The sequence below is a fragment of the Sphaeramia orbicularis genome, chromosome 9 (assembly GCF_902148855.1).
Source record: "Sphaeramia orbicularis chromosome 9, fSphaOr1.1, whole genome shotgun sequence".
In the NCBI taxonomy this organism is placed as follows: Eukaryota; Metazoa; Chordata; class Actinopteri; order Kurtiformes; family Apogonidae; genus Sphaeramia; species Sphaeramia orbicularis.
Genome location: NC_043965.1, coordinates 38,928,933 through 38,955,364, shown reverse-complemented (window position 1 = coordinate 38,955,364; position 26,432 = coordinate 38,928,933). Strand labels below are relative to the sequence as shown.

Here is a 26,432-nt window from a genome sequence, read left to right as displayed (position 1 = left end):
CCCTAGAAATGTCTCTTTTCTCTTCCTCCTGTCTGTCATTTTCTCCGTGTCGCTCCGTGCCCCCCCCCACCCCCCCATCCCATCTCTGTGTCGGACCTGAGCCGCTCCGTGTTTCCCGTGTTCCGTGTCCGTCTCCCTCACCTTCTGTTTCTCCGTTTCTGTCTCTAAATGGTTCTTCTGTAGCTCCATCACATATTGAACTGTCAGACTCTGTCTCCATAATCATCTTTAAGGCTTTTGAAACTGCGCGCGGTACCTGCACAGTCTGCACTTCCTCATTCAGTGACTGCCGCTGGATGCGTTGCCATGGGATACGGAGACTCCAGTGCGAGAACGTTTAACCCGGTCCTTCATTTTTCCGAAAAAACTGCTTAATTGTTTGTTTTTGGACTAAGGAAAGTATTTCACATGATCCGCAACACCTCCAACTATAGCATAACAGTGAAAACACGGATTGACGGAAAATCTCGTCATTGGCGAAGAAAGAGTTAAACAGAAATCCACTTGTCACCTCAGAATTCAACAAGAGAGTTAAAGTAAGTGCAATGTAAACATCGTTTTGATTCGCGTACGTATGTCGCATAGTTCTTGACGTCTCACATCCCGCTCAGTGCACGCACGTTGATTTGCGTCACAGCTGATTTGCTTTTTGGACTGACCAATGAGGAGAGGGTCTCAGCTCACGGTCACAGACAGCAGGAGCAGGGTTTCTGTGCAGTGCAATAGCTCCGGACAGCGGACAGTTTCATTTATAAGCAAAAGATAACCAGATATTTTCGTTATGCCCGAGCTACCCAGGGCCCTTCAGACATCGCGGGCCCCTGGGCAATTGCCCAGTTGCCCAAATGGTTAATCCGGGCTTGGGCTGAATATAAACATTTTAAAGGACTTTATTTGTAAATAAATCACATTATACAACGAGACGGCCAAAACATTCGGCCACCACTGTAAGGTTTAAAGAGGTACAGGAGGTTTTTAGATTAATTTCATTGTTGCAGGAATGCATATGTTGCATTTTACTGCTGTGGAGCTACGTAGACCTCTGGTTGTTTAATCTACAGCAATGCATCATATTCAGTAAGGTTTACACATGTTAATGGTGTCTCTGATAAAGTTTTATCACATTTGCCAACCCATATAATAACATCTTATCCTTTAGGTGTTGGTAAAATGAATATATATGGAGATATGTGTTTTTCACTGTCCAGGAGGAAAATGAAAATTGAAGCTGTCAGAAAGCATATAGTGGAGTAAAATGTACAATATCAATGAATCAACAGGGACACACTGAGGTGTAAATGAGCCAGAGTTTGCAAACATCCTGATGTTCATCTGAGATGTAGCGGAGTAGAAGTACAGTACTGCATAAAGTCTCAGGTCACCATTAGGGCTGTTGTTTTAGTAAAGTTAAAATGACCATATGCATTTGTCAGTCTCTCTATCAAGTTACAACTGGAATATACAGGAAATATGTGAGCAACAAAAAACAATTCACAACAGAAATATGAGTATTATAGAAACTGTACTGGTTCAACTGAACACAGAACACATAAAAAAAGCCCAAATCAGGAGAGAAAGAAGGTTGGTGTGATAAACCATAAGATTAAGGTTAGGGGTAGGTCTGTAAAAACTTTCAAAAATAGTGGACTCAAGAGTTCAATATGTACTAAATTACTGTCATAAACTTTTGTCTGTAGAACTCATTTGGTTCAGTTTTCTTCCCTTCTTAATAATGAGTACATGTATTTTTTTCCCTTGCATATTTTTGTTGTATCTTTATGAAGACTCTCAGTAAATATCAAAAATTTGCCTGCGATTATTTGACTTAGATAAAGTAAATATGTCACCTTGCAGAAAAACTCTTAGATTTCTCTGCAACTCTGGAGAGAAAAGATGTCATTTTAGCCATAAGAGATAGTATTTTTAATTTTCTTTCTTTCTTTCTTTCTTTCTTTCTTTCTTTCTTTCTTTCTTTCTTTCTTTCTTTCTTTCTTTTTTGGCACAACACTGTATAAAGTTGAAATAAATATAAATTAATAATAATAATAATAATAATAATAATAATAATAATAATAATAATAATAATAATAATAATAATAATAATTTTCTACTACATCATGTTTACAGTATTTGAATAAAGGTACTGATTTACGTTGCACCATGCATTTACGGCTCTGCACCTGAACGCACCACGCTAAACCGTCAGGTGGCGACACATTCACGGGATGCGGCTCAACGTTGCAACACAATGAACTTTGGTAGATCCGAGAGGATTATACGGAGTTTTCAGAGCGTAACAGCAGGAGTGTTGGGTGAAAAACAAACACACAGAGCTGCAGCAGGAGAAAGGAAGGAGAAGCGTGTTTTAAGAGGTAAAAACGACGCGGAAAGTAAAACGTAAAATGTTTGTAAATCTGGGACGTCGGGGTGAGGTTGTCCAGTCCACATCCACCTGAACTGGATCTGAAGACAACAACTTCCTCAGTCCTAATTTTCATCGTTGGACGTTTTCTGCCTTTAAAATGCGAAAAAACCCACTTTATCATTAGATTGTCTGTTTAGTATTTGTGTTTACATTTTAGTGGGAATATATATAAGTGCTGCGTTCACTGTAATCTGCTCTTCCTGGACAGTCTGCTGAGAAACAGGGCTCTGGTGGATAATCTTTGTATTTTTTCGCAGATTTAGTGTTATCTTAACTCTCATCCATGTGGCCCCTCCTCCTTGTGCTGCGACTGTAAAGGCTGACGAGGAGCCAAAACACCAGAGGACTGTGAGTCAGTCTGACACCAAACCCCGAGGAAGACACAGAACCTCCAGAGAATACAGGAGCACAGGCATTTACCTCACTGTTTGACGACTTTATATAAAGGACTGGAGAGTTTTCACCCTGATTTTTTCCCTTTTAAGGATTATTTTTCTCCTGTTTGTGAGTAGAGAGTTCTTTTTTCTTGCAGGATTCTCTGCTCTGATTTCCTTTCTTTATTGTTGCACCATGGAAGTTGTAATTTATAGACACATAAGCTTAGTTTTAGGATTGTCCATGTTTATGTTCTTGGTTGATTGATTGTTTTATGTCAGAGTAGTAAGAATGGTTGAACCGGTGGGGTTTGTGGAGGCATGGAGAGCCCAGTTCCCTGAGTCAGATCCCCCCAGCATGGAGCTCAACTCACAGGGAGACATTGAACAGGAATTGGACAAATGCAAGCAATCCATCAGGCACCTGGAGAAGGAGGTGAACAAAGAGCGCTTCCGGATGATCTACCTGCAGACTTTGCTTGCAAAAGAGAGGAAGTCGTACGATGGGCAGAGGTGGGGGTTTAACAGGACACCACAGGCAAGTGATGGGGATCAGGACAGCCAGATGTCCCATACAGATGAGGGGTCGGTGCAGGAGCAGCAGAGAGGGGTTATCAGCAAGCCGGTGAGGTGTAAACCACATCCAGAAGCAGAGGTGGATGGTGCATCCCCAGCTAAACAGAAAGATGGGATGTCTCCAGTCCGTCAAGACTCAGAGCTGCCGGATTTCCCAGTTGGCTCCGTGGCAGCGCTGAGATCCAACTTTGAGCGCATCAGGAGAGCCAACTCTCACACAGCTGGGGATGGCAGAGGGTTGTCAGTGATGGGTGGTCCAGACAAACCCTTCTATGTAAATATGGAGTACCATCACGAGCGAGGGCTGGTCAAGGTCAACGACAGAGAAGTCTCAGACAAGATTAGCACCCTGGGGTGTCAGGCCATGCAAATGGAGCGTAAGAGGTCCCTGCACTCGCTTCCAGGGAACCTGTCTGCTGCCACAGGGGACATAAATAAGTCTGTTCATAGAGGGAGGTCCGCTGAGGGGAACTGCAGCTTCAATGGGTCATATGACGAACCAGAGGTCAACAGCACAAACTTCCAGAAAGACAATGTGGGCCGATCAAATGGTGGGAAATCCACAGAGTGTCAGCCCTACACTACTGTATACGTTGGGGGGATGATGACTGAAGGGGACACCCGGGTCATCCACATCCGGGACCACGGTATAGACGAGGACGCCCACCTCACCTGGCCGAGGCGCTCATACTCTCCCGGCAGCTTCGATGACGTAGGAGGAGGCTACACTCCAGACTGCAGCTCAAACGAGAACTTGACATCCAGCGAGGAGGACTTCTCCTCAGGCCAGTCCAGCCATGTGTCTCCCAGTCCCACCACTTACCCAATGTACAGGGACAAAAGCCGCTCACCTTCCCAGCATTCCCAGCAGTCCTTTGAGAGCAGCAGCCCACCCACGCCTCTGTCTCAGAAACGTCTGAAGCAGCAGGTGATGGTGTCCGAGGCTTCCATCATTGGAGTCCGTAAAACGGGTCAGATCTGGCCCAGTGATGGGGACTCCACCACGTCCAGCAGGACCTCTCATGACAACAGTGTTCAAGGAGATCTGGGTAGGTCTGAAAAACACACTGCACCACACAGATGTCCCACAAGCCTGTAATTAGAAGGATTAGACCAGAAAATGGATGGATAAATGTATGAAAAAGCACTAAAAGACACATTAAAGACCCCTCTAATCACAAATGATAGATGTCTGAACTTGTACATCTAGCTTTGATCCAAAATAAGTCACTGATGTGTAAAAATGCACCTGCAACCTCTTTAATGAACACTTTGACCTTAAACACTAAATCTATACTTAAAGGCATTTTATTTTTGACACGTTTTTGTCTGTTTGTGGTTTTCTTAAGTAGAAACGAACTTCCACATGATGGATGTGGCCTACAAAAAAGGAGGCCAGGTTTGATTAAATCCATCTTTTAGTCTCATTAATGAGAATTTATTCCATCCGCTCAGCCTTCATCCATAATGATTGTGTTGGGGGAGTTAACTCTTCCTTGTTTTAGATCAGTCCAGGATGGAGGTGATGCAACAGATATGTGTGGTGGAGGAAATATTCAGATCCTTTTCTGAAGTAAAAGTGCTAATACCAGTAAAATAATCACTGTTAATATGAAATTTTTGGATTTATTTAACTCCTGCATTAGTGTCTATGCTGCTTTTTACTGCTCTTTATCTTTAGTTGAGCTCAGATTTGAACAAATTTATAATGCTGTTGGTAGTTGAGACTAATATGGTATGTTTTTTATGATCATGTGTCTGTAGCGTTGCTGTCCTGTGAGAACAGTGTACAATATTTCTCTCTGAAATTTAGTGGAGCTAGAAGTATAAATAACTACAGCTGAGCCTAAAACATCTCCATTAATGTTCTGGAGAGACATTTTTTAGATGCATCAATGTATCTCCATAAGAACATTGGTCTGTCAGTTGCTCGGTCCCCATTACATTAGAAAATGTGATGCTTCAGGAACAGTTTAAGAGATTGTCTTAAAATTTGGTACAAACATTCACTTGGACTTGAGAGTTAACTGATTAGGTTTGTTAGAGTTGAGGGGCAAGGTTGCCATGAACTTACAAAACAAGAATTAAGATTATGATGCAAGAATATTAGGATGCAATAGATTGAACTTGCTAATTTTTTTAGGATTTTTTTTTAGAGGCTTTTTTAATTTCTTTAAGAACTATGTTTGGGGACAGGAAAAAGCCTATTAATGGCCTATTAATCAGCTCATATCTTGCTTCACCCTTAGAAGATTTTGACACTGAAAATGCATTATTCCTGTCTGAAATTGACTACTTTCCTTTTATTAAAAAAATACTGTGAACATTTTGTCTAAGTAATAAGAAGATAAATCAATCTGAATCACACATCAAAGTTAAAGCAATTAATAAATAAATGTAAAAATCAACATCAAACTAATTGTAAAACAATGTAGGCAAGAGCAATTTTAGTATCTTTTGAGCTAGATTTTATTTCTCCTCAAAGTCAGCATTTCCTGTTGAGAAAGCTAATAGCTGCTATCAGCTCCAACTTCAGCTGATACCAATAGTGGGGGAAATGTTGCTTCAGCGTTTTTCACCTCAATCTTTTAACGGGTTATGAACAAGTGTTAAATGAAGCGACATCTCTACAAGTTCTGTCATGTTGAAGCAGTGAAGACATTAGTCCCTTTTACACAGCACTTCTGTTATGCGAATGTTTAACTTTTATTCTGGAATGATATCTGTGTAAACAAAATGGTGGGATCATTTGGTCTCACCTCTATCGCGGCTTTGTAACGCCTCTGGAGGTAGCAGCAGAGCCGTGATGAAGGTGGACTCATGATTCTGGAACTAAAAGGAACATCTCTGGTTCAGCAACCAAGGTGTGACGTTTGATGACGTATTGCGTGTGTGACCCTTGCACCGGGTGGATTTAAAAATGAGTGCAGGCCATGTACAGTAAACAAACGTATCAACGCAACCAGAAAGATGTGAAACTGGGGAGATGCCGAGATCTGCAAGCTGTTTTCTCTTTGGGCGGAGGACTCTATCCATGCTAACATTTCTGGAATGGTGAAAGATGGGCCGACTCTGGAGAGGTTAGCTAAGAAGCTATGCTTGGAGTGTTTTCGATACACAAGTTATATGACACGCTGTATGCTGTGTCACCGTCCCTTTGATTCTGGAACGCAGGTCTGCCGTGTAAAAGTCCAGGCTGTCTCACCTCTGGTACTCTTTTGGGCTTGGCTGTGGAAATCAGTCAGTGGTGGAAAAAAGGAGGGATCACCATCTGGCCCTTTTTCCGGGATCTCTGTGTAAAAGTGGCTGTTGTCATTGATTCTGGAGGAAGTTATGGCGATGTCACTTCTGCAACTTTTTAATTATGTTATGCCCCGGCCTAGGGGTTCACCAGGGCGAACATAAAATAGTCAATCTTGTCCCCTCTCAGCTCCCAAGCACACACGTCAATCACAACTAAAGTTCACAGTATTTATTTTTTTTAAAGCAACTAAAGAAGGGTTAGGGGAGGGAGCGGCTAAAACAACAAACAAAATATCTTCTTTACAGTTCAAACTAACTTACCTAATCAAAAATAAATGCACGAAATCAAATACAGAAAAACGTACCTAACTTCCTAACCAAAAAACAGGAGAAAATGGGAAAACAAAAGAGCCGACCTCCCCTACCAGAAAAAGGATCGAGTTTCCAAAAACATCAATTTACAACTATATACAATCGAATTTAACACAGCAACGCACGAAGACTGACGGTCACACACACAGCACACAGGGTTGAGAGCTGGGAGGAGGCAAGAGAGAGGACGAATGGAAGCTTCAGGGCCATTTTTAAAGGGGCCGGGCAATCTTGTTCCACCAGTCAGCAAACTGCAACACAAACCAGACACAAAAGGGCGCAGCACACCTACAGGATGGGGGAGAACACACACACTAAATAGAACACACATACATATACATATAAATAGACAAATTATGACCTAGGGTCATGACAATGTGTAGTCTTTCTGTTTACATACTTTCAGTCTGATAAACATCACGTGTAAATGGTGGCAAAATTAAAATGGCATCAAAAGTTACTTGCTCATCACCATTGACTATAATAAATCTTTTTCTGAAGTCAAGTAGGACAAAACTACAAAGGGCAGGGCTTCACCTCTTTATGATTTAGGTGCAGCACCCAAGCTACCTGAACCAAATTTATATGAAAATAATGTTCACACAAACAACAAAACATAACTTTTCCTAGCTCTAATGGTTGCCTTTTGATTATTGTATAATGTTAAAGGTAAATTCACTTTATTTTTTGCATCAACAAGTTCAGTCTCTGCATTTTACCCATGCTAATGCACACAGCACCTAGCATTAGCATTAGCATTTAGTGTATTTGGATCAGTGAGCTGCCATTAAAGACACTCAGATACCAACTCCATCTTCATCTGTGCCCAGTCAAAGGCACTAACGGGAGAATTAACCTATGTTCACCTGTTTTCTGATGGGGGGGGGGTGTTGGAGGATGCTGAGGAAATGTCTGGTGCCATGTCATGTTGCCATCTTTAGTAAGGATAATGATTGGAAACAATGTGATAAAATATAGGAAGTTAAAAGTTAAAATGACCAGACCCAGACTGTAACTAATCCCAGTGAAAACCCAGGACACATCCTATAATGCTGGAGTAAAAGTAGTTACATTCCCCACTGTGTACATCTACTGTAACAGTAAGCCAGCGGTTCTTTGAGGAGGGCTTTCTTTAGCCTTTGTGAACGGGTCTGCGCTCTCTTTCTTGGCCCCTTCTGCTCTTTGCCCACTGAGTGCTGTAGCTCAGAGATGCCCTGACTCAGACAGCGGTTGCCCTCAGGCTTCCCAGTCGCTCGGCCTTGTCCACCCTGAGTGTTTTTGTGTCAGCGCACATCAGCGTTGTTGTCCTTGGTGCAGAGTAATTAACTTAAAGGGGTTTGTCTAGCGTGATAAATTTAGGGAGGCTCTTTGTTATGGTAGGCGGCTAGGAAAAAGCCCTGACAACTCACTCAAAAAAGAGGATCGAGGGGGCTTAAAGTGTGTCACGCGGCTTCCAATCAAAAGGCTTTTCCTGTTGTTATGTGTGAACACAATAGGAGAATCGCTCATCGAGAATGAGTATTGACACAGTAACAATATAACAATGTTAAGTGGGATAAGTGGGAGAGTGGTCTGGGCAACGTGGTAGTGCCAAGGACAGAGGCAGAACTGCAAGAACATTTGTCAAAGAGAATGACACGAGAAAACATGCATTGTTGCCGATTTGTAAAACAGCAGATTTGAGGCCAAATGTTCAGCAAAGACGGATTGGGACACAGAGCACGCATTAGGATTGGAGCATGAAGGTTTTCTACCACTGCCCTCCCAAAAAAGTGTTATCCAGTGTTGGTCAGATTAAGCAGATGAGCAGAATAGTGTGTTGTTATATAAGGTGATCGAGTCCAAAGCTCTTTGACACAAAGCATGTGACAAACAAGCAGATAGTCTGTGATATAATCAGCATGAAGTGTAAGCTAGCACGCTGCTCGTATGACTGAAATGTCCAAATCCATTCGATCTGGGTCTGTGTCACATTACTGTGCCATTTGTCACTCGCAGTAATGCAAAGGATGTATTGTCAGGATGTTTTGGGTATCTTCTTTCACACTGAAACTGCCTCTTCCAGTCATTGCTGAGAAAAATAACCAAGAGTGAATACATAGGAGACTATTCAATGAATAAATGGCTTTAGGGCAGACGTTGCTAACATACCGCAAACACAGACAGTCTGAATTTGGTTAAATGAAATAAGGTTTTTTTCTTTAGCAATTTAGTGTTAGACATTAAATTTATGGGTTGTTTGGATAGAGAACTAGAAAAGGGAGATATTTTGACTTTTATAGCTATTCCATATGGCGTTTTAAAAAGTTGCAAGTCTAAAATCCAATAATCTGAATTGTAAGCCTTCAAATTTCAGTGCAGCAGGTCTCAAAAATTAACTGGATTATAAATGGCACATTTATAACAGTGTAAAGATGAAGTCTGGTTATAGGGCAAATTTTGTATTTATTGCATAGCTGTGTGATATGGACAAAAAATAATTCTTTGTTTCCCAGTGTTTTGGAGGATTTACAGTTTTAACCTTTTATTTACAGGCTACATGAATTGAAGACAAAACTTCTGTCAGAAATACTAAAACTATATGCTGTATATGACTGGAAAAGCATATTCACACTTGATATATTACAAAAAAGCAAACAGGTTGCATTTAGATTTTTTCTTCAGTGGCAAAGGTCCCTACAGAAACAATCTTGATTTTGTAATTTAGGCATTTTTGATGATTTTTGGAAATTAAAATCTTGATAAGTCAAATTAGATCAATGTATTACCTCGTGTTAATTGAAAGTTGTTGAAAATAAGGCTGCACAAACTGTTTAAAGTCATGCTGCAGTTATTGTGGACAATGTAGGCTAGTTATTACAATTTGGGACCATTTGCTTGATTATTGAGCAAAATGCATATAGTGATGCACTGATCAGTTTGGGAAATGTATAGTTCCAATTCAAACACACAAACTTAAACTACTTAAACTGTAGTCAGTTTTATTTTGCATTTTTACATAGTATCTTTCTGTATTCAATACATATATTACACCTTTTTATCTCAATTTTTTGCTCATCATGTCTATGCTATACCTGTGCAATGACTTGAATGCATGCATGCCATACATAGCACAAGCTGACTTTGTGATTGCACCTTGATGAATTTTGCAGCTCTAGTTGAAAATAACAAAACTTTATGGGAGAAAAGGCTCAAATAATTTCAAGCATAAAGGTGTTGGAGCCATGTGACGTTAGAACACCATAAAACTGCTATAAAAAGCCACCAGCAAGCTTCAGATTTCATGTAATGTGCAAGTAGTTCTGTGACTCTGATTCTGTTTTATATCCTTGGTGCTGATTGTGCCATGATGAATCTGAAATAGGGCTTAAATTTTATTCATCAGTTTTAAAAATGCAACTTGTTGAAACCTGGAGAAACTGTTTTTCCATATTGGCTCCATCTATGATGAATCCTACATCTTTTATAATGCAGTAAATATAATCTTTCTGTCAAACCCTACCTGACTGTAATATCTCTCACACCTCAGTTTGTAATAAGAACTTCCTGCGTGGTGTTATTTCTAGCTTTCTGCTGAAAAACATCACAGGTGTGATTTTCTCAGACCTGACAGTCATCCTGGAGATTTTTCCGAGCCTGACAAAAATGGGAACCTATTTGCATTTTCATAGATTTTACAGCATCACAACAGTTTGCTGCGTTGCTATGGAAATGAGGTCTGAGGATGAAAACTGACACATGTGGCTGAATAAATGGAAAGTAAATGGGTATAGTGGGTTTATTACAATCGCCTGTTTTCACAGATTTAGCACAACACATCCATGGACTGACCTCAGTGGAGATCCCCGATTTAATGAACCTTGTCCTGTTTTACACCAACTGTTCAGAAGCCTGAGGTGTAGTTTTTGTCCAGGCGAGACTTGTTGCTGACATAATGGTGCAGCTGCTTCATGTGGACCTTGCTTTGTGGATTACCAGAAGTCTGGATTTATCTCTGATGTTGTAATAACATTACCCTGTGTGCTTCTGGATTAGGGCCTCTGGCGGGGAGCTGGTTTGTGAGGCAAGTTTTTGTAATAAACTCCTCTTTGTTGTGGTCGGTGACTTTTAGGGAGCAGTTTTTTTTTCGGTCGTGTTTGTCATAAAGCAGTGTGGCAGTCCCTGAAATCTATTAAAGTCTAGTAAAGCAAACACAGTCACAGTCGTGTTAAAGAAGCTTTGTGCCGTTGTGTCACTATTTGAGCTTCATAAACTGTACAATACAAGACACATTTAGTCTAAATTAGGGTTTCTGGACTGAAAAAAATTAGTGTGTATGTTTATGTATCATGTCATGGAATATGTGAGTGATGCAGAGGGTGAGCGTTGATGCTGCTGGTGAGTTTCTTCTTTTTTTTTGTTTCTGGCGTGGTGACAGACTGCTTCTACTCGGGATAAATGACTAACCGACCATCAGAGACACCTACTAACTGCCACAAACAACCCCATACTTGCTCTGCCACCACTCAGCTGCATTGCTCCGTGTAATCTTTGTGAAATGGCTGGTCTAAAACTGACACATCTCTAGGGACTTTTTTTTTCTATGAATAGAAGAATAAGTGTTGTCTCCTTGTTTCTGGTTTCTAGGCCAATTGTCAAGCATAGCGGCGAATGGAGCCGCTGATTAGCTGTGGGCCTTTAAGGAGGCCAGCTCTCTGATGGGTCTATTTTGTCATAATTAATTATCATCATGACACTGACATGCCTGTGGCCACAGTTTCCTGCTGTGCATGAAAAGGGTTTGAATGTATGGAGCTGTGCCTTATGAACATATATATTGTCTGATGACAGAAAAACATTGTCTAATAATGCATTCTACTATTTATGTCACTGCTGCAAATCACCGAGCAGAGAAGGAAATACAAATATATACCGTAGATTGTCATGGGGTTGTGCTTAAGAGTGTGATATTTCAAGCACAAGGCTCCTCCTAAGACTTCTGATAAACACCATCTACATACCCACAATCTATAAAACAAAACCCATATGTTATATCACTTGTTGTTTATTGGTGTTGGGGCTCCTGTAGACTGTGAATTTTCTGCAGTTTGATAGGTTCAGTGCAGCTGCAGTGTGCAACTTGGGTCTAATAAACTAAAATATGACGTGTATGCAGACTGTGCAATGGTAACTTTGAATCTCAGTACTGAAACTGAGTCTATGATGCGGGTAAATGTCCAAGAACAAAACATCATCAGTGCATGTCGTCTACCTTTGCTGCTATAGTTGTGAATAATGAAGCTAAGCTAATGATTGTGCTATTTATATATACATCTGTTACTGTGTTTTTTACCCACAATCAAAGATATTATTGTATTTTGTCATCTTTGGCATGGGATGGCCCAAAATTGCATATTTGATATCAATCTTTAGTCAAATAGTATCAGAAATACACAAAAATACACAGTCTGGACAGAAAAAGTCTCCACCTGGATTTAACTTAGCAAATAGGTAATAACTGATGCAATGAGTAGCTTCCCAATTCTTAAACAACCATCAGCTTGATAGGGAGCATAAAGATTGAACTGTGTTTCAATGGAAAAAGGTCATGTGGTCTGATGAGTCCAGACTGATACTGGTCCAGTACAGTACAAGCCTGTAGGGGCAGTGTTATGATCTGAGGTTGCTTCAGTTGGTCAGATCTAGGTTCAGCAATATCATTTGTCTAAAAAATGGTGGAAATCCATGCCAACAAAATATTAGACTGTTGGACTTTTTTGTTTAGTCAGGCTGCGTAGAAAGCCATCACCAAGCACACAGACTCCACCCAGGCAGCTAAATTCCCCACATATCATATCATCAACATATCGTCCCCAGCATCAGCTTCAGCGTCATGGAGATAATGATTCAGAGCAGTTTCCTGTTGTGCTCAGTCTCCATCAGCCCAAACCTGCCCTCTGAGCACAGGCACATATTAATCTAAATTATGCAAATGCACACAAATATGATCAAAATTATTATTTCAAAAATTAAATATGACAGAAAAGTGAACACTACCTTTCAGGCTCTAAATCTTGTCACTGTAAACGTATTTGGTTAATCAGAATAAAATCAGATCAGTTTTGACCAGGATATGATTTTTTTTTATTTTTTGTAAATTCATCCTACAGTAGCAAAGAGGATTTTTTTAGACCTTGACATTTGACCTAGAGCAGCTAAAATGGGATCATCAGGTTGACCGGCTAGACTGCTAAACAAAATAACAATGATAATAGTGAAGTAAAGTCCTTTCATCCACTGTTGCCCATTAAGTTGTAATAAAATATATTTGCCACTTCTCATGAAATGTTTGTCGACAGTCTGATTTATCTTTGATGGATAAGGTGTAACTGGGACTCGGATGTGTATAAATTGGATTAAAAAGAGGAATGTGTCTGAAATGAAATTATTCCAACTTTATGGTCAACAAATAAGACCTGTAATAGTTCATCCTCCATATTATATGCTTTATGTGAAATATACTTTCTTATACTTTCTTCTTGGTCAGCGCTGTTTAAGTAACTTGAAGATGAAGATGAAAAGCGTCAAGTGCAGCTAATCACATTCGTTCTGTCATTCGTTTGATGCCTCATGTTCTTTTACACGGCACAGATTCAAGCAGGAAATTTGCATGAAAGCAATACAAACAAACATAGAAGAGAGTGAATGTGACAGAAAACAGAGTAATTCTGAATTTGAGAAGGAGACATAACAAGTTGCTCCCTCATAAAAAATAGAAAACTGCTATCACATGGATGTGGTTTGGGTCTTAAAAGTCTGACACGGACCAGCAACCACAAATGGTGCGTCAGACCAGTTTCCCACAATAGAATCAAATGCCTACGTAATAGTCTTATCAAATAAGATAGAGAGAGGCATATTTGTTTTGTACTTTATCCGTATCTGTAACTTCAGATACTGACTTAGAGGGACGGTAGTAGCTCAAAAAATGAAAATCACTCAGTCATCTTTATTTTCTAGGTTTAGTTTGACATTTGGTTACATTTTAATTGAGTAATTGCTTTGAAGTGATTCATATTTACTTGATGTTTTTATTCATTATTTAACATAAATGTTCAGTTTAACAGTAATCTGATTACCAAAAATGTTGTCATCGATTAGGTTTTTCCTGCTCAGAACTTATTTTATTTTCCTAATATTTTCTAGGGGTGTAATGGTACAGAAAAATTTAGGTTTGGTATGTTTTTAGCTTATTAGCTTACCACCCGACAGGCATCCAGCGTCGTCATCGTCTGTCGTCGTCCGTTACAAAATTTTCAATCATCTTCTTCTCCGCAACTACTATTTTGATTAACTTCAAACTTGGTATACAGCTTCTTTATGATGATATCAACAAAATCTAGTGAAATTATTTGGATCCAAATCTGATTCTGGATTTGGTGCGACTTTTAAAAAATTCCCCCAGTATAAGAGATAGGAAGTGGATCGATGCAACAACTCCGTAAATATAAATGATATCAAGTTGCAATTTCTACAGTACAGCCCTGATGGGTAGATGAGCAAAACATAATGTCCACGTGCTGATCAGGATCTTCTTCTGGATCCGGGAACTGATGGAAAATTTAACATGGGCTCTTACGGGGAAAATATTTCAATCGTCTTTTTCTCCAAAACTAGTTCTGATTGACTTCAAACTTGGTATACAGCTTCTTTATGATGATATAAACACAATGTACTGAAATTATTTCCATCCGAATCTAATTCAGGATTTGGTGTGACTTTGAAAAATTTTTCCATTATATCAGATAGGAAGTGGATTGACACAATAAATCAGTAAGTATCAATGATATCAAGTTGGAATTAGAATTTTTTACAGATCTGATTGGAATATGAGCAAAACATGGGCTATTTCTGTAATATAATAAATACACAGAACTGGGTGATAATAAATGGCATCTGGATGCATTTCCCAAAGCTTTTAATTGGGCCAGTAAGCTACAGGGCCATTGGTCCTATTTTTGTTAAAGGGGTCTTCAGTTCGATGCATTTTCGATATGTTTTCGGTACAGTGAAGGAGACCAATTTCATTAAAAAAAAAAAAAAACTTTATTGAAGTAAAAAAGCAACATATTCTGAACAATTAAGTGTCACTCTACAGCTTAAGTTTTTATACTACTGTGTGGGTCTTAAATGTGTTTTGAAATTTGACGTGTTACCAGAAATATAACCAGTCCTCACGAAAACAATATCAGCACACTGCTCTTGTTTTGTCGACTTATCTCTCTCCATTGACGTAACTGACAGGGAATCCAAATCTGAAATGCTCTCAAATCAAAGACCTTACAGAAACTGGAGGGTCTTCCAACTCTGGCTTTGTACCTGTGATGCTGCCATGCTGGTTCACCTTCAGCATGTGTATGGTGCGTGGACCGTTTAAAGGTCCGTCTAGGATATCAAATATTGCACATTGGTTCTGCTTGTGGCCACCCTGCTCATACTGTGTGTGTTCTGCTTCAAGGTTCATGTGGAAACTTAAGGCGAGTGTTTGCGTTCTTCACATAGGCTTCATGTATTTGTTCAGTACACCTCTGTGTTGTACTGAATGCCCCTGAACTGAAAATGTTCGATACAAACGAGTGCACCGGTACACCCCTAATATTCTTCTTAATTTGCTAAGTGTTTAATTGAAAATTTGCACAAAAGTAAAAGAAGAAACAGTCAAATCAAATTATATATCATTGTCTTTTTAATACAACACAAACCTTCCCAATGTATTAACTTTATTTATGCTAATTATCATTGAATGTAAAGAAAATCTCTCATTATCTGTGTGTGAAATAACCTATAAATAACCCTTTTAACACTAATCTACTTTATAAGAGGTATTTCCAAAAACAGTGAATGTTTTTCAGCTCCCTCAAAGCTATTGCTATTATGTCAGTTTTTAATTATAATGGCCTGACTTAATTTTCTATTTATGTTTCTATATTTTTGTCATTACTATTTTTATAATTTGATGAATGCTGAAGTGACAGTTTACAAATATAAATAACCAGATGTGATTATGCACATTTTATTTGTGATTTAAACTTTACCATATCTTCACTTTATATAAGCTATTTATTCATTGAATGCACAGAAAATGTGTTATCTGTGCATACTGTGTGCTTCATAGTTAGTGTAGCACAGTGAAACAGGTCAGCCAAAAGGGAAATAATAAATCTTCCATTAGTCAAATTATAATCCCTCTGGAAAAATCAGGAGATTGTTTTTTTTTTTAGGATGCATTATCTGATCCGGCCTCAGATGGGACATGGCACAGTTTGTGTAGGTAGACGGGTCTGTCTGGGACCTGACATTAATAGAAAGTGTCTGTGTGAAAAGGTGATGAGGTCTGTCTGAGCGTCCTGGCCTCGGTCCAGAGGTTGGCACGACTTGCCGCCTCAGCAGGACTCAGAGCGGTGCCTGTCCACACTCACCGTTTAATTGCAGACTCATGAATATTTGAGGTCTCTCAAAGGAAGCCCAGACAGGCCTATCATTGTACCTGGATATCAACATCTGAGGTTTGGTGGTTAGCATGGCTCAAGAATTCAGCCTCTCCCTTTCCTAGAGTAAATGTAGGGCTACAAGAGGAAGTGCAGGCAGCTCTCATGGGCTTTGCCTCTGTATGTGTGTGTGTGTTAGTGGAGTACATGTATTTGCACTATTTCAGATACAATATATGAGTAACTCTGATTTATTACAGTCACAGGTGCGTAGTTACAGATTTCTTTTTTTTTTTCTGTGTAAGTCTGCATTATTTACACTGAACTCTTCATAGGACACTCACTGAAATACTCTGAAATTCAAAATTTCAACCTAAGTGTGTTATTTGAGGACATAACAAGATTTTATTGCTTTTGTGAAAATTTTCTTCTTTTTTTTTTATTATGTGGAAAATCAAGGTTAGTGAAATTACCATATTTGGTTCCTGACCCATAAATGGTGAAAAAAAAATCCAAGAAGTAAATATGAAAAATACAAGAAAAACACATGTAAGGTGGAAGGAAAATGTATTTTAGAACATTAGAACATCACTTTTAGAACATTAGACCAACATAAGTGCTGATCCAAACACCTGTCCACATCCACATTATCCCTTTGAACATCATTCCTTACATTAGTACCATTACTTCATGGTACCTAACAAAACAGGTACACTCACTGTTCATGCAGAGGTGGACCTTACAGACCCTGTAGACCACACTGGACCTGAGATTGTTGACTCACTGTAACTGTTGCTATCACTGTCTTGTAATGTATGCAGAAAGTACCAAAAATAGTCACTTGCCCGATAAAAGGTTAAACAAAAACCCCATTATTTGCAACAAAAGCTTATCTTTACCATGTGTATGAAATGTAAAGTAGTATTGGACGTGTAATCAAATCACCAGTGGATATCCGTAACTCTTTTTAATGCATTACAAATGGAAGTACATTTTGTTTATGTTGTACACAGGTCAGCCATAACATTATGACCACCAACAGAAGTGGTAATAATGTTATGTTAGTACATTGGCACATGTCAGTGGAATACATTAGGCAACAAGTGAATATTTAGCTCTCAAATTTGGCATGTTGGGAGTAGCAAAATAAGCAACATTTAGATCTGAGTAACTTTGACAAAATCCAAATCATGATCGTCAAATGACTGGGTCAGAGGATCTCCAAAACTGAAGATTTATTTGGATGATTCTGCCAGAAGTGGTGTAAAGAAAAACAATGAGATCGCAAACCAATCACACATCTGTAGGATGTACTAGACAGCTAATCTGTAGAGTTCCCATGTCACAACATCCAGGACTTCAGGGATCTGCTGATAATGCCTAAGTCTGGTGGAGTCCATGCCTCGAGTCAGGGCTGTTTTTGTGGAAAAAGGGGGACCTACATAATGTTAGGAGCGTGGCAATAATGATATGTTCCCACCAAGGTTCTAATAGTTTTGGATTTTTCATTATAGTTTAGTTTTATTTAGTTTTGACTTTTTTTTTTTCCTCTAATTCAGTTCATTTTAATTAGTTTTTAGAGCAGGTTTGCTAGTTTTTCTTAGTTTTTGTTATTTTCTAAATGCTTAGTTTTAGTTTAGTTTTAGTTTTGTCGTCTCTTTTCTCTTCTTCTCCGTCGTATTCAAATAAATCCCAGACAGGACTCTGCTGCTTTCTCCCAACTTTAGTCTTCATGTTTCCAGGTAGAGTGGGGACCAGAAGATGACTGGAAACCACAAGTGAACACAAGTGACGGACCGTCAAGTGTCTTATGGTGACAGCAGAGAACATTGCTTGAGGGAAATAAATCGATTTTATATCAATCTGACATTGACAAAGACGAAAACTAAGGAAATTTTATCCATAATTTTTATCCGTTTTAGTTTTGTAAACACACAATACAGTTTCAGTTATGTTTTTTTTTCTTTTAATTATAATTTTTATTCATTTCAGTTAACGAATATGTGTTTACAATTCTAGTTTTTGTCATTTTGTTAGTTTTCGTTAACGATAATTACCTTGGTTCCCACATATTCTCTACTTGATTGAGATCTGGTTATCTATCTCTTAGGTATAGTCTAACCACTGCAGACCAGGAACACGAAACAAGACCTGCAGTGTTGGAGATGCTCTGACCCAGTATTTAGAGATCACCATTTGGTCCTTGTCAAAGTTGCTCAGATCATTGCATTTACCCATTTTGCTGCTTCAAATACATCAGCTCCAAGGGCTAAATATTCACTTGTAATAAAACGATTTACATTATTACCACTTCATCTGTCAGTGGTCACAATGTCATGGCTGATCAAAGTGTATTTAATGCTCTGCTGCTGTTTAAATAATTAAAACACAATTGTTAAAAATATATCCATGAGCTGTTAAAATGAGGACGTAGTACATTTAGATACATCTCAAATCACTGAATCATTAACAGGTGAATTGTCGTCAAATCTTGAGGCCAGTGATGACCCGTGTCTACTATCAACACATGACACAATACAGTTACAATGGGAAACACATGACATGTTCACTATTATTTGTATTTTATCTTTTCTTTTTCACCGGTTTCATAAGAAAGAAGGTGAAAGCAGCCTTTTCTGGTGGTATTTCATCACACTGCATTTGTGTTTACTTACATAAATGCTAATATACATTGACACTGACTCCTGGTTCAGTTTACTTTAGGTTATTGTGTGATTTCTTCATTCATAAACACTGTTGAAATAATCCAAAGCAGTTACAATACAATACTCATGACAAAGGACCACAATGTTATTATGCAAAGCAGCCTCTGTTTGCCAGGATGAAAATCTGCTTTCCTCACCCAGGCAGCAGATCTAATTAACAAACAAACCAGAGATCAGCCCATTGACAACTGATGTGCAGTGGATTTTCCATGAATTAGCCTATTTCTTTCCAGTATACCTACATGAATGTTTCTCAAAAACTGTCAATCGTATGACACCCTTAGATTCATTCCACCTTAGGAATAGAATGAATTCTACATTCATTAAGGGTTTTTTCTACAGACATAAGATACAGAACCAGAGATGAGAAAACAGAAAAAATCTACTATGATATCTCAGCCACTTTGGAGAGAAAAGATATTTAAGAATCATGACCAAAAGTTTTGACACAGAAATGTTATTTTAACAAGTTTTTTTTGGATGTTTTTTCACATTGTTGTGGACTTTCATTGGCAAATAAATTACATTTAAGCAAAGAGTTCCTTTGTTTTGCTGCCCAAACTTCTGGCCACGACTATAGTTCTGGTTTTGACTTTGGTCTACTCATTGGCCTCATGTGTTTAAAATGTGTTATTGGTTTAACGGAATATCGCACAATTTGGCACAAAATTTCACTTGGGCTCAATGATGAACTGAAGTTATTTTGGTAGCCAAAGCTCAAAGGTCACTTTGACATAAAGTCTGTCAATTGTTATGAATTTAATATCTCACAAAGGAATTTAGGGAATTTCTTTGATCTAAGACTTAAGTTGGACTCAGGGTTGAACCACTTTTAATTGCTAGTAAATGAACAGATAGTGCTGCATCCGATTAAACTTATAGTTGTCTTCTGGAAATTATCCTTTTAAAAGGGGATCTTTATTGCGTATTATTCTAATCTTTTAAATGGTTGTTTTCTAATTTGGCATTATGTGTTGAGGTCATCTTTGAGCAGATTGGTTTAGTGTTGAGGCTGTTAAAGACCCAGTGCTACTTTTGTGGTCATTCCCAAAGGGTTTTTTCTCTCAAATGAACCTTTGTTAAGTGGTTTATCATCATTTATTATAATATTATCCTTTGTATTTTATGTTTTTTTTTCAGTGAAAATTATGTATTTTCCCATATTTAATTTACTGATCATGTCAGTTTTCATAAAAAGCTCAGATTAAAGTTGACTGTTATTATATCAGAAACAGAGAAAACTGAAGAAAAAGTTACTTTTACAGCAAAGATGTCAGTAACTGATAGAGGTATAATGGTGCACTGGTCTGTACCGAATCATTTTGGTTTGGGGCCTTTGATACAATATGGAGGTGTACCAAACAAATACATGTAGCCTATGTGAAGAACGCAAACACTCTGGAAGCAGGGTGGACACAAGCAGAACCCACGTGCAGGGTTTCCTCTATTTATGTTCAGCAGCAATGAATTTTCAGCAACGCTGCAAAATAAACCAAAACATGACAACAGACAGTATGACAGAAGCAGTGTTGGACATTCGAAGCATGTTGTTTCACTTTCGGTTTTCGGTATGTTGCAGCTTTGTGGCACAAAAGAGTCCACAGGTTCCTTTATAGAAAAAAAGTTTTTATTTTTTTAACTCAAGTTGGCAAAATCAAGTGAACCTGCTCCCCTTCTCCTTCACTGTGTTTCTGCTGTGGTGTTACTGTGAGGTCACATTCACAGCCCTCCGGGAATAGTGTGAGGCCTTCAAAAACACTCAGTAAATTACAGTGTTTGCCATAAACAAACATTGAACATTCAAAAATACAAAAATACATAATGTGGGGTGCCTGTTAAGGCACAAATGACAGGTAGTTACAGAGTGCCCCCCCCTTCACTGGTCTCCTTCACTGTACCAAAAATGTATCGAACTGAAAACCCTTGTACTGAAAACTTACCAAACCTAAATTTTTCTGTACCATTACACCCCTAGTAACTGAATATAAAAACAAGTGTCTCCATCCACTGTCATTGATCCAACTCCATGGGTTTTACTAGTGAATCAATGTTGTAGTAGATGACAGTGTTTCCATGTTCACTACAGAGCCTCTTAAAATCCAAATGGGTCATATCTGATGAGCATGAAAAGATGACAAACTTTATTTTACACCAATTATTTACATGTATTGATAGGATTTAGTGGATCAACAGATATTAAACAGTTTAGTTCAGTAGATGCTTTTGGTTGATGGTGGATGTTTTGGTCTTTGTGGGTTAAAGTGGTGATCATATAGATCCAACATGATGCATAAATGCACACTTGTCAGTTACACAACAACAAAAAACACCAGCAAACTGTACAGACCTATGGAAGACACCTCCTCATGCAATAAGAATGTAAGACAAGTAATCTTAAGTATGTAGACCACATTGGACATTACGTTTAAGTGGATGTACCCTGAAGTCTGCAGTGAAATACATTTTTAATCCCACCCTCCCACCACTGTGTGTAAGACACCTGTTCCTCTGTGCAGTGTACTGGGTAAAGTGGTCCAAAGCTGGCAGGCCATCAGTACACCAGGCCAGCTGCTCTCACAGTAAAAACCATGAATAGCCTTTTTGTTCCTGTCTATCTGAAAACAGAACAAAACCACTTGTGAAGAAACTGCACAGGACCGCTCACACTACGTTTCCCTGTTATCCGCCCCTCTCTATTGACACACTAACACTCACACTCCCATAGATAAACCTTAATAGAAAAAATCTGTGGTATGTTTATGAGCCTACAGGCCTCCCCGGGCTCGGTGATCCTCCCTCGTGCTCGGCCTCAGCCCTCCGGTCCTGCAGTCTCAGCTCCCCTCCCTGGTCCCACTCAAAGGGCCCTCTGTGCTGCTGGCTGGCAGGCCAAGTGTTTATGGAATGTCTCAGCTGCTTGATGGGTGTGGGGGGAAACGGCTAATGAAACGTAAAGTGTTGTATGAGTTCACCTCCCTCACCCATGGAGCTTGTTGTGTCACTGGCCGGCAGAGTTTGTTTTAGACGTGTTCTCTCCGGAAAGTGAGTGTCTGAGGTATGTAATGTACCAGACGAGAGGAGGTGAAAAGGAAAACCCTACATTTACCTGTTTTCAGTCCGTAAAGTCGCAAGTTTGAAATAACAAAGCAGGATGAACAAAACTGGAAGCCAAGGCATTCTAATTCCAGTGCCTTGTACAGGTCAGACCCCAAAAAACCCTGCACTTCTATAATCCAGCTCATTAGTGTTTCTTTATTAAACCCTTTTCTCACTTCACTTTTTTGTTTTTCATTACTCTTCTCTCTCTCTCCTCTTATTTCCTGTGTATTTTATTCCACCTTTAATGTGTAAATTGGTTTAACTCCTTATTTGAGCTCGTTTCCTTGTTATATGAAGGCGTGATTGACACTATCAGGAAGGAAGCACCTCTGCCACCTTCTGAACCAGGAAGAAAACCCTGAAAATACCTTGAATGCAATAATATTATAACCTGTGTTGCCGGGCAGATTATATCTGAGTGAGTCACATTAACGCCCATCAGGTGAGGTCTGTTCAGTAATATTTAATTTATCCAGACATGCAGATGAATAATTGATCTTACCTGGGTGTCTGGGATAATTCATGTCACATTAAGGTGTTCATCTGCCTTTAGTAAAACATGTCAGCAGTTATCAGAGTGTAACATGGAACAGAAATCAGTTATTGAAAACAGAATAATGCATTTGCTTTGACCAAATTAAGCGAAATGAATGCTTTGCTGTTTAGACATGCTGCACTTCAGTGAATCCAAAGTGTGCCTAAACTTATTGTGTTTATTTTCACATGCTGAAATGCTTACTGGGCTTTGATTCTTTCTGTTATGCAGCATTATAAGCAGTAGCCCGTCTGACCACCCTAAGCTATTTTGACACACTCTGATTAGTAGGTGTGTTTGGTTGAGCGGCCCAATTCTGACCTCCGCTGCTCAATGACTGGCACTAATTTTAGGCTGCCCTACAGCAGATCAGACGTGAGTGCTGGTGGGCCTCTGTGCCTGCAGTGGCCCTGTGGTTTGAAGGGCCTCCTCCTCCAACAGACACTTCAGATGGCCCAGGATGTGATGATGACGTGTTGGATAGTGTGTTTAGGGTTTGTAAAAACACACAGCTCATGTTGCTAAACTTGCCGTAGTTACACTGTGAGGTTAAAGGAGCTTTTCACCAAATCTGACATGTCAAAATCAATTCACAAACCACTGGGAAGACTGTGCAGACCGTGAAAACAAGTGCATTTCCTGTGATTCTGGACAGCAGTTTTCAGGTCTTAAAAATAGCCAGTTTGAGGGCCGTCGCTCAAACCAGAGCTTAGCTTTTCAATGGTCAAGGAACCGACTCTCAGCCAGGAAAACTGGACCAAGGCACTAGCACTTTGTTGGTCTAGAACCAAGAACCACTGACATCAGGGATGGTGTGGATGTGACCAGTGAGAAAAAAACAGAGCTAATGTAGTGTCCAATTGGCTTAATTCAAAGAAGACGTTTGGATGTTAAGTTAAAACAGCAGTGGTGGAAAACAGAGACATATAAAGACATATACGATGATGTAATATCATGACTCCAGAGTTAATGGAAAATGTTCATAGAAGGTTTGAACGTTTGAATGGTAACTATAGCCCCAGCCCAGAACTAGCAGTGAGTTCACATGGGTGGAAAGGGGATTATTAGTGATGATCTGAGGGTTATCCTGAGCTTGAGAGACAGTTTTTGCCCTAAAAAGCCCAAATCTGTGCTTCAGTCTTCGTATTATCACAGTGTAATTTTCACAATACAACTATTCAGCTTTATTTGAGGAACTGCAAGACAATCATCTACGATACTTTATGATTTCTGTGTGACAAAATGAGATAAAATACCCCATGAAAAGACAAAAAGCATCATGTTTGTATTTATTCAATGCAATGTGGTGTCAGTTTCACAGAATTTGGCAACTAATGCCGCATTTCCGCTATGTGGAACCGGCTCAACTTGACTCAGCTTGACTCGACTCGGGTACCAGGCACTATTCCTGGAGACCGTTTCCATTGCAGGATACTACTGACTTTAGAGTACCAGGACGTCACAGCAATGCGGCGCGTTATTTCTAAGTCATCTGCTCAGAGAGTTGCTGATAAACTCGCTCGTTGCATGTTGTCTCGTCAAGCTCATGCTGAATTTTTATGTCGGCCACAAAGACTGAATCTCCTTGACCGACCATGGTGTAGTTTTCGGGCTGTCATCATGTGGATTAACCTACCGCTATATTTACTGTAAACTTCCACATCTGTTTTCGGAAAACACCGGGTCACAGAGACAACTCTCTGACCAATCAGTGGCCTGCAGTGCTAACACGTCACGTTTTAGTATCTGTTCTCCAGTCTTGGAACCTTGGCTGAGGTGATACCAAAAAACTAGTACCGGGTACCAGACTCCAGGTCTTTTTTTGTGATGGAAACGCAAAAAAGGTTGAGTCGAGTTGAGTCGAGCTGGTACCATGTAGTGGAAACGCGGCATAAGATTGGACCCTGGAACTTCTGTATCAATGCCTGCCATGAGATTTTAATTAAAATATCGATACTTGGCACTAGTGTATTGATAACTTATCACAAGAGAAAGTCCTATAATATATTCCTGTATCAGTGTTTTTGCTCCACCCCTGATGTACAACCTGATTGAAGTGTAATGTTTGGAGTATATAATTGCAGAAGAGATGTGTGCTAGCTTACTTTGAGTTTTCTGGCTTCCTCTGACATGATGGTTGATCCTCAGTCATGGAGTTAAAACAAACCATGTGCTGCTGTCAGGATAAGAGCTGATCAACTTAACATGATCAGCTGTGACGGTCAGAAAGCCCCTCGTCAGATGTGGTGTGATTCATGTCGACTCTTTGTAGTCTGAAACATTAAACGCCTAATCTAAATCTCCATGAAGCGAGTGAAGCGATGTACAGCGGCCTCAGTCCAGAGTCTCCCTACATTCAACTCCCCCACGTTTGCCTTCACTGTTTCCCCGGCGACCACACAGTCCAGAGGAGAATCTATTTACTGGAGCCATGAAGTGCTGCTAAGCTTTTAACAACATCTCACATTGGATTCCTCTGCTGTTTTCTTCCCTCAGAGGTGCAACTTCTCACTTCAGATCTATACAAGCATTACAGAGGCGACAGGAAAGCTGTCCTTCATTGCACCTTTCTCTCTCCGGTAAATTATAGATGTTTCAATCTCATTTCCGAGCCTTTCTGCATTGGGTCGATCAACACATTTGCTATGCTGGTGCTTATTTTTGGCAGCGTGTGATCTAAATTCTGTCCATCAGCTGAGTGGTCTTTGAGTATCAATATAGTCACAGTGGGAGGCAATAAGTTCACTCTGATTCTCTCTTTGTCAGACACTCAGAGTGGGAGTCAGAGCCCACTGGGTTATATAAACACACTGATCAGTGATCAGACACTGCCCCGGACTGGGCAGCATTTAGCCTACCCCTAATGGTGAAATGGGGAATTATGGATGTCACTATTCTAGATCCATCTGTTTTAGGTCTAAATCAATAAACCTTTCTTATTTTTGGGAGGTTTTCCCATCAGTTGATAGATATACCTGCCCATCTTTTGCTATTTTTAAATGTCCTGCTGTGAATTGAAATGATTCTGGTGCCAAGGTCATGTGGTGTAATTTACAAATAAGGCAAAAACAGGATCAATAGTCAACATCCAGAATAGATAAAACCCATAAACACATTACAAAAGACTAAAATGCAGAGTACCAAAAATCCTCTTGTTTACATGCACCATATTCACATTGAACATTTTTCTGTGTGTTGTTTGTGGTTTTGTCTCATTTTTTGACATAGACTCGTCTAAATAAATATAGGCACATCTAAAAATGTGTATTTCATTCTGGGCATTGAATAAAATGTCAGGTGAATGAAAGTCCTCATGGTAATGTGTGTAGTATAGACACACTGCCAACTTTGTGCTATATCTCCATTGTATGAAAAGTGCTATATAAATAAAGACTGACTGATTGATAGATGTTAAGGAACTTGCAGTGGGTACTGAGACACACAGAATGGAAGAAATTGAGTCATTTATCCTTTTTTAAAGCAAGGAGGAACCTTGCATTGTCTGAATGGTCCAAAAAAAATCCACTATATGGATAAAAATATTCACATATAACATCACACAGAGGTAAAATGCAACAAACACATTAAAGCAGTTGTAAAATTAATCCATATCGTGTA

At 39.4% G+C, this 26,432-nt stretch overlaps 1 protein-coding gene across 1 annotated transcript in view; it reads left to right on the top strand.

Annotated features, from left to right (window-relative positions):
• Positions 1–2,337: 2,337 nt before the first annotated feature.
• The window catches only part of LOC115425277 (breakpoint cluster region protein), a 71,867-nt gene continuing 47,772 nt past the window's right edge, over positions 2,338–26,432 (top strand). Inside the window, exon 1 of the mRNA XM_030142700.1 lies at positions 2,338–4,424. Within this exon, the coding sequence (XP_029998560.1) occupies positions 3,092–4,424 (1,333 nt within the window). The 5' untranslated portion in view covers positions 2,338–3,091. The remainder of the gene's footprint in view (positions 4,425–26,432) is intronic.